At 36.8% G+C, this 8834-nt stretch overlaps 1 protein-coding gene across 2 annotated transcripts; it reads right to left on the reverse strand.

Annotated features, from left to right (window-relative positions):
- Positions 1 to 719: 719 nt before the first annotated feature.
- LOC109218833 (probable galactinol--sucrose galactosyltransferase 2) lies at positions 720 to 8160 on the reverse strand. Of its 2 annotated transcripts, none has more exons than XM_019383226.1 (14): positions 8066 to 8160; positions 5368 to 5590; positions 4419 to 4663; positions 4033 to 4123; positions 3798 to 3846; positions 3612 to 3703; positions 3407 to 3517; positions 3159 to 3257; positions 2403 to 2955; positions 2193 to 2260; positions 1962 to 2096; positions 1637 to 1854; positions 1427 to 1515; positions 720 to 1311 (listed from the first exon to the last, which is right to left on the reverse strand). In XM_019383226.1, the coding sequence occupies exons 2-14, from the start codon at positions 5556 to 5558 to the stop codon at positions 979 to 981; spliced, it is 2274 nt and encodes a 757-aa protein (XP_019238771.1). In that variant the 5' UTR covers positions 5559 to 5590; positions 8066 to 8160; the 3' UTR covers positions 720 to 978. The 2 variants fall into 2 exon arrangements, with proteins under 2 accessions (XP_019238771.1, XP_019238770.1); XM_019383225.1 differs by having other exon boundaries at positions 7926 to 8107.
- Between the last annotated feature and the right edge of the window lie 674 nt (positions 8161 to 8834).

The following is an 8834-nucleotide window of genomic DNA, read 5'->3' on the forward strand; positions in this document are numbered from 1 at the left end:
TTGATTATTATTTTTCAGGAGCGAAATTTAGTTGTTACACTCTGGTGAAAATTGTTGCAGACACACCAACAAACAAAGTTGCTTTCGCCTTTGATTTCATAGTTTTCTTTTCCTTGTTACTCTTGATCTGGGCCACCGTGGGATTGTTAGGCAGCGGAAGAACATCATAATCCTCTTCCACGGCCTCACAAAGATCTAAAGCCTCCAAGTAAGTCTCCATTCTCACTGTCCACAGTTGGTAATTTTCACCATCAAAGACTGGAGGAGCCAATTGAGAAAAACTCATTTCAGCCTCCATCTCACTCAAGAAAAGATTTTACTTAGGTCCCTTAAGAAGATGGCTCTGATACCAATTGTTGGTTCTTGATAAAAGAAATTAAGGGAAATAACTGGGAAGATGACAAGATAATAGAAAAAATATACTGGAATAGATGTAAAAGGAACTGAAGCTGAAAATACTTTATTATTTTACTGCATTTGGACTACAATTTATAAGAGAAATACTAACTTAAAAGACCTATAAATCAGCACAAAATATGCTGAAAATAACTAACTCCTAGAGAATAGTTCACTCCTAAAGACTAGTTCAAAATTATTTCAAATTCAAACTAAATTACTGCAGTAAATAGCTGAAACAGTAAAATAATTTTACTAAGAGCAGCTTCTAAAGCATATTTCTAACAATGGACATGCGAGATGAGAGAAAATCTTGAATAACCTTTGATGGACAATGGCAAAAGATTTATTTATTAGGAAATGGTAGGTCAAAGACTATATACACAGAGAGCGAAAACATTGGATTCATATTCAACATGATATAGACAGCTCTGTTAGAGTTTTATTACAGACTCTTCCCTGAGGAGACCCACTTGATACTCAATAAGACTTGATCTAAATCCTCATATCAGTCTTCCCCCGCAATACAAAAGCTTTCAGCACTTCTCCTTGATACAGGCATAGATTCTGCCGATAAATATTTCAGACTTGGATTTCTACATTCCATCTATACATCTCCTCTTCTAGTGGAACTGGGATATTCAGAGTCAGCAATCCTGATTCACTGTTGTAGTCAAAGCCGGTGTTTGCACTATCCACCGAGCATTTCACAGGTCGTTGTGAAATGTAAACGCCAAAGCGGCCACATCCCCTGATCTTCAGTGATACTGTTGCAGTCGAAGACTGGCTTTCGCCATCAAGGTGCTCGGATTTCTTCTCAGAAGCTAGATGCACTTCGTACTGATCAATGGCACCACCACTGTTGATCATATCTAGCAGCCCAATTGGAGCAAAAGAGATGTTTGTTACAATTTCCTACACCAAAACAATGTTTAGTTAGCAAGGTCTTCTCTTTGTTCATAATTTAGTAAAATATGTTCAAGAAGCTAATTAAGTTAAGAACAGAAAGGTCAGCATGTTAATTGGTTACCTTGACCGGAGAAAAGTGGAATACTTCATATTCAAGAACTTTAAGTGTCACAGGCAGTGAAGCACCTTTCGGTAGGCGAACCACTTCCCCTGTAGTTCAAATTATGAGACAGTTAAATCGTAATCCAACGTCACGGTCATACTTCTGCAAGATCAGAGGCACCTTTTTTTTTTGTGGTTAAGGAAAGAACTAATTAAGGAATTACATTACCTGATCTAAAACAATAGACTACAGAATCCCCATTCCAACCAGGGCCAGCGAGTTGATCAATGGTGTCAACGTCAGTAGCTTGGACAGAACTTGTAAGTGTTCCAGGAGATGCATCATGGATACGTGTCTTCTTTATGACCTTGCACCAGCCAGCACCTTGGCAGTTAAATACACCCACCACACCAGTGCATTTGTTCACGTTCCATATTTTAAGCAAGCTGTCCAACATAAAACACAAGGGTTAAGTTTCAGTGCTAATTTAAGAAAATGATCACATTATAGCCTAGAGATTCTATAGATACATCAGTTGCAAAATAGAATCGACCTTGTCCCGTCTCGAGCTGGATCAACAAATAGGCAATCACGAGTTGGTCGACCAGGCAATTGAGCGCGAAGCACTGATCCATCAGGAAGGACAAGCTTTTTCAGAAGCTCAAAGTTGTGATTTCCGGGTTTGTCACTGAATAATAGAAAAAGACACCAGGTTAGACAACAGTTCCAACATTCAAGTTAAAATAAGCAATAAGGAACAGGATACAGGAGGACAACCTATTACCTCACATAAATTGGTGATCCTCCAACTGCTCGAGCTGCAGCATGATATTCAGCAGTAGGGTGAAGACTCTGCAACGAACATCTCAGTTATTAGTTTACCTAATTTTACATCTAATGCATTCATTATTAACTAACTTTAATTGATCATCATTTGAAATCGTCAAACATAAACGATATATAAATGAAGGTAGAGTAAATACGAGATACTAACATGGAACATGTCCCAATCTGGTTGCATGAATTCTCCCAAGAACAGCGAGTTGTAGCAAACAGAGGATATATGGATGGTGTGAGAAGCTGGGTCACGAGGATAATAATCATCAGAAGCTCTAACTAGAGCCGTTTGCTTGGAACTGTAGAGCCCATCAGTGTTATGATTCATGCAGGCAATGCATCCATTATCAGGAAAATTTCGAGCAATGGATGCTTCTAGGGCCTGAACATAGCTTCTTGTTAAGGAAACTCTGCCACCATGACCAGCACCAAGTGTTTCAATGATGTTCTGGACATCGACCTTGACTCCATCAACCCCACAGGACGCCAGATAGGCATGTAGTTCATTATAGAAGTTGAAGACCTTTTTTGGGTGCACCAAACCCAAGCCATGAACGGCAAGACTGTCCATAACAATGTCAGGTTGGTTTCCCATCACTCCAGGGGACTGAACGGGGTATGCCAAAGCAGTTTCATAGTGCTCGAGCCCAGGACCAGCAGGTTGTACTCCACCCCAGTAACCAGCTAGGGCATGCCATACATACACATACCTGCATAGTAAACACATTGTTAAATGACAAGTATCACTATGAGACATATCCTTTGAGGCAAGGAAGAAAAAATTTTGTGTTGAGATGTACTTTGAATTCAACAGAACATTAAATAATTCAATTACAAACCAAAAGGCTAGTGCTATGTGTGCACAATTCTTGGACATTGTGTAAAATACAACAATCAAAAGTTGCAAACTTACTTGACATTGTGCTGTTTCTTGGCTTCCTCCACTACATGCTTCAGGCCTTTCGTTTGGAACTTCTTGTTTTCTTTAATTCCTGTTAGCCTGTTTGCAAACCTACAAAACGAACATCACAGATACGTATGTAAGAAGAGTCTATTTCTTGATAATAGTTGTGGCACCAGGATGATATCATAAATGAAATATTATTTACTAGATGTGCAAATAACAGTAAAATAATGACTACACATAGGAAGAAATCTTACTGTGCTCCTTCTTGAACTACACAATTAGTATCCTTGGGTGCTTCATTACCAATCTGTTGCCAGCCATCATCAATGATCAAGAAACGTGGACGAACACCACCCTCGGATAAGCTGATGTAAAAAGCATTACATAAATTAGTTACCCAAAAGACATTTACAAACAAAAACTAAGAAACAGCGAAATAAAAAGTTGTTTAAGTTTTACCTTCTAAGGCCATCCTCAACACCCTCTGCTGTGACATCAGTATAAAAGGCATCCCAGGTGCACCACCCGAACCAATCAATAATTGATGGCAACTGCATGAAACCAACAGAAGATATTAACAGGTCCCCTTCAGATAGTGGTCCAACCAAGATTTCACCATAAAAAACGAAGAAGGCAACTCTTTACCTTCTTCTTCTCTCTGTGATGGAAAGTTTGCAAGTGCTGCTCAACAGCTCTGTTGACAAAGAGAGAGGAGCAAAACACATTATTATACAATCTAGAAATGGATTTACAAATGAATTGCAGTTACATTCTTGCTAGTTGATTATCAATTACATTATTCAACAATAACTCCACACTGCAGATACACTATAGTATTTGGTGATTTAAATCAGAAAGATCTCAGGAACTTAGAGCTTACTTCACAGCCTGATTAATGACTTCAAAGGGATTAGTCCCAGCATTCATGTAGACAAGATAAAGACCTTGGTTGGTTTCAACAGCATTATCTCCTGCAAAAATAAATCAAACCGAAAGACAAAGGTCATAGTGGTTGTTTCTCATATACTATCACTTTGATGATCTACCGATTACCAGTAACTAAGTCAGCATTGACATTTATAGCATAGGTCCACCCCTAAAAGTTATGATGGCCTCATTTTTTGGAAATGGGGGATAGGACTTGCAAGCTTATCCTGAAGGATTTTTTTGCACAGCACTGTTTATTATGGATGAAGAACCTTTGCTAAAAACGAGAAATGACATTGTGGTACTGAAGGATTTTCCAATGGCTAGAAGGAAACTCACCACTCTCAAGGCAAATCTCCATTTCGTTCTTCTCGTTGCCTTGAAGAACAGCACGGAACTGCCCCTCAAGTAGAGGGAGGAAGACAGTGTAGATAGTTGGGGCATCTTCATGCTCACCCTCGGTGGTGTCTTTGCTCTCCACAAGCATGAATTGGGTCTCCAAAGGAATATCATTTCCACATGTCCCCATTCTCTGAGTCATCCACCACAGCTTGAAACGGAATAAACACATGAACCGCGTATCCCTGTAGCAATAGACAGCAAAGAACTATGACTTTCGTAAAATGAGTAGCATTATCTAGATGTGCATATTCGTGTCTCCAATCTTCTGCAACCCAATTCTCTGTGATCTTCTGAAATATGATAATGTAGTTCTTCTGCATGGAATTGACCAAAGTAACTTTCATCCACTAAACATGAAGTAAGAAATTTAACAGTGTGAAGAAAAAATTTCACCACTAACTATGGACTTGATCACCATATGGACACTTACATCCCACGAATAATCAACTTGGACTCACAATAAAGCAGCAGAAATAGTAGCATGATAGCTTCAGCCAATTAGCCTATTATCCACCGTCGTCAAAATTCATACATCAAATTATGTTAATTTTTTCAAAATTAGTTTACCATGATTATAGCATATTGAGAGAAGGTGACAAAAATAACTTTATCTTCTTTTTACCAAATTATCTTGCTCAAACAAAAGATGTTGAACCTGACCAAGTAATTTGTGCATACTTATACTCTCTAATAAATTAATTAGCAGTGGTCCTATGGATAATAGTGTTCAAAGAAATATTGTCTCATTCTAAAAAATTCTAGGTCTTCCCTTTCCAGAAAGAAGCCAGCAAGCAGAACCTTGAAATGTAAGCTTCCTAAAATAAAATGTCTAAAAATCCACAGTGAGTAATTACAGATAAAGTAGGAGAACAATTAAATTGCTTACTCTAAAACCCCAACAGGGAACACATGCAAGCATTTGCTCTCTGATGCTGTGGCTCCAATAAATGCACCAGTAACAAGCCCAACACCCGATCCAGGAGTCAAGATAATGTTGTCAGGCACTCCCCTCAGTATGGTCTTTCCATGGACAACAAGGTTGCCATCATTGATGGAGATCTTAGGTGTGACTGTCATCTTCTTGCGAGTAGGTGCTGTTTGACAAGAAACTGCAGAGAAAGCAGCAACAAAAGCATTCTGTTAGCTCAAAAGTAAAATTCACAATCTCATAACTATTTATGGTCACTTCAATATTTACACAGAAATGAACTAAAGAATCTTTTGCATGAAGGCATCTCATTCTGGTTACGGCCACCCATAGAACTATGGCAGATCGGATTAGAGATTCTAACACTACTAGGCTAATATCTTACAGTCTCATACTTCAACAACTATGACAAATAGCTAAAGATGATAACGAAATACAATAACAGCTCAAACATTTGAGACAGACATAATGGTTGAAGTATGACTTTCTCTCCAGGATTTGAATCAATTTGCCTGTTTGGTCACCATAATCACATTAGTCCAGTTATGTTATTTGCAAATATTGTTGTCCCTAAGAGATGTGAGTCTCATGCCCAAGCGGTCATACTCCCTTACCCCACTGCTACCACCACCCCCCCCCCCCCCTAGAAAAAAAATTAACACAAACTAAAAGTGGAGAGTAGGGAGGCTGTTGATGAAACACTACCAGAACCAGGTAAGCTCATCGGTTCACGACCTTATACTTTTGTCAGCAATTAGCAGAGAAGAATATTCACATCGAAAGACTGACAACACTAGCCGTTTGCTAGGAGAGGAACAATGAGCTATCTTGATTCAAAATTTTAAAGCGAGTTTTCAACAAAACTTCTAATCTTGTATCACTCCACCTAGTCGAATGAACTGCCATCCACCCTGGTTCCCGAGACTCTTTTATGATTCAATCAATTCATTTTGCAAATGTCGTAACCCACCACATCAAGCGACCACTTAGGACCTTTTAGCTAATATTATGAAGTTAAAACACATTCTCTTTTCTTTTTTTCTCCTGAGAGAGAGAATATCTTGTACACCAAAAAGCTTGAATTGTTCAATTACCATGCCATAGTGCATGCACAAAAGTGTGGTTATAATCATTTTCCTGCCCTTACAAAAAGGGAAAGAAAAAGCTAAATTCATAATGACGGAACAACATAATTACGAGAATCGCAAAGCCGAACCGATATTCTGCAAAATTCAATGCCAATGTTTAAAAAATATTTTTCCCATAAGTTTGCTATTGTGGTTTCCTTTCTGTAAAGAATCAGGTAGGTTCTTGTTTTCACTTTAAAATTTGCTGCCAATTTCGGAGAATTGAAGCTAAAAATCACAAATCACTAAGATCCCGTTTGGCCATAGATTTTGGCTTCATCTTTTCAAAAAAAAATTGAAAACATTGTTTGTTTATGAAATATGATCATGATTTCGGAAAAAAATTTCAAAATTTTCTTAAGTTCCCAAAAACTGCTTTTCACTCCAAAACTTCAACTTTTCTTCAAATAAAATGCATGTCCAAACACAACTTCAACTTTCAAAATTTATTTTTCAACACAACTTCAAAAACTCAATTTCAATCAAATCTATATCCAAACGCTAGCTAAATTAGCATGATCCAAGTGACAAAGGGCTCAGACGAAAAGGTAAATTCTAACAAAAGTTAAGGTCTTAGTTGTCAAATCAAATGGCACTCCACAAACCGCAAAAAGACAGCAAATATACCGGTGCAACTATTCATTTCTCAATCTAAAGGAGGCAAAAGGCAGCAAATTGGAAAGGGATTTAGGATATATTCATCAAATCGCTCTCCCAATTGTTAATTTGCGACATTAACCAGAAAACTTGGTAAATTCAAAGCGAATCCAAGGACATATTAATCAAAACACAATACAGTCCCTGGAAAGGACTCAAAAATTCATCAGCTAAATAGGAGGTGATAATTTCTAAGGAAGATGAACAATTGGACGCACGATGAAAAATCACATCTGGTACCTCTCAAATTCTTCCCCAAAACAAAGCATGAATTAACGATTGATACACATGAGGTAACTCATAGAAGCTGAACGTACAACCATTTTCCAAATAAATCTCAAGTCTCAACAACAAAATTTTCAACGTTTTTTAGTTCAAAATTAACCAGACGGCCTTCTCGTCAAGCACGTATAAGCTGTAAGCATAATACCAATACACATTACAAGAAGAAGCAAAAACACCTGTAATCAAACTTTTAAATATTAACTCCGAACAAATCCAAAAGAAAAATCTTCACTTTTGAAGCTTATGAGTTCGAAATTCTAGTCCAAGTTTATGTTCTAAGCTAATAATATGTACATATTCAATAAATTTCTTAAAGACAATTACAGGGTTTTGTACGAAAGCTAGATTCGATCGAACTTGTATTTCGCATTCTAGCTCCGCCAGCTAACACATTTCAATATTCCACGTTCTTAGCTAAAATAACAAAAATATTTTGAGAAAACTCACCTTTATGCTTCAAGTATGTGCAAAAATGGAAGTGATATTTACTACTCAGAAGAAGCGCACTCCAAAAGGGAATGCAAACTTCCTTTAATTTGAGAGATCAGTAAAAGACGATAACAAAAATCAGAGATGGATTGCTTTACTTGTTAAACTTGTCAATCAATTATGGAGTGGAGTTTGAATGATTGATTACATTTCTGGCATTTATATAGTCGTAGGCGATGTTAAAAGTCGAACGATTTTTCCAGAATCAACTATCCCCCCAGATGACACGTAGATTCGAGACATTTGATATCTTCGACATTTTATTTCTTTAATTAATAGTAGTGGAGTATAAAATATTGCATGTGAAGCTGTTTGTCCTTTTCCTTTCTTTTATTTTGTCTAATTTAGTTTTCTCTGTTTCTGATTTTAATCTTTCTTTTTTGTTTTTTGCTTTTTCAGTTTGATGATACCTAAGGGACAAGGTAAAGTGGCTTCTTGTTTTGTTGGGATATATACTGTCAATCATGTATTTAGATATAGTAATATTTTTTATGAAGTATATTATTTAGTATATAAATAGTTATCTTATATACGGAAGATTACATCATCGGTTCTTATAAGATATAAAGAATATGTTTACAATCTCAGATGAAATTTGACAAGCCATTAGCCATTAGAATGATTGAAGTACAAGATTAAATTAATTTATCTGATTATAGGAATGGTATAATTCCGACATCTTGTGCTAATAGATTTTGTATGTATTGAACAGATCAAGTAGAAATACGTATTTTTTACTGCCTTAATATAATAAATTCTATAGCCCATTAAATGTACTTATACTATTAGCTTTTATATAATTATTATTATCTGTGTGCATTTTTTATAGGCGAGGTTTTTGTAGGTCTATATGCTTGATAAATTGGA

Source organism: Nicotiana attenuata, unplaced genomic scaffold (genome assembly GCF_001879085.1).
Source record: "Nicotiana attenuata strain UT unplaced genomic scaffold, NIATTr2, whole genome shotgun sequence".
NCBI classification, from domain to species: domain Eukaryota; kingdom Viridiplantae; phylum Streptophyta; class Magnoliopsida; order Solanales; family Solanaceae; genus Nicotiana; species Nicotiana attenuata.

Coding starts and splice junctions, on each gene's coding strand:
- LOC109218833 (XM_019383226.1), bottom strand. CDS start 5,558: ATGACAGTCACACCTAAGATCTCCATCAATGATGGCAACCTTGTTGTC. Junction 2,097..2,192: donor GGATCACCAATTTATGTGAG/GTAATAGGTTGT, acceptor TCTATTATTCAG/TGACAAACCCGGAAATCACA. Junction 1,516..1,636: donor AGTCTATTGTTTTAGATCAG/GTAATGTAATTC, acceptor TTTGAACTACAG/GGGAAGTGGTTCGCCTACCG.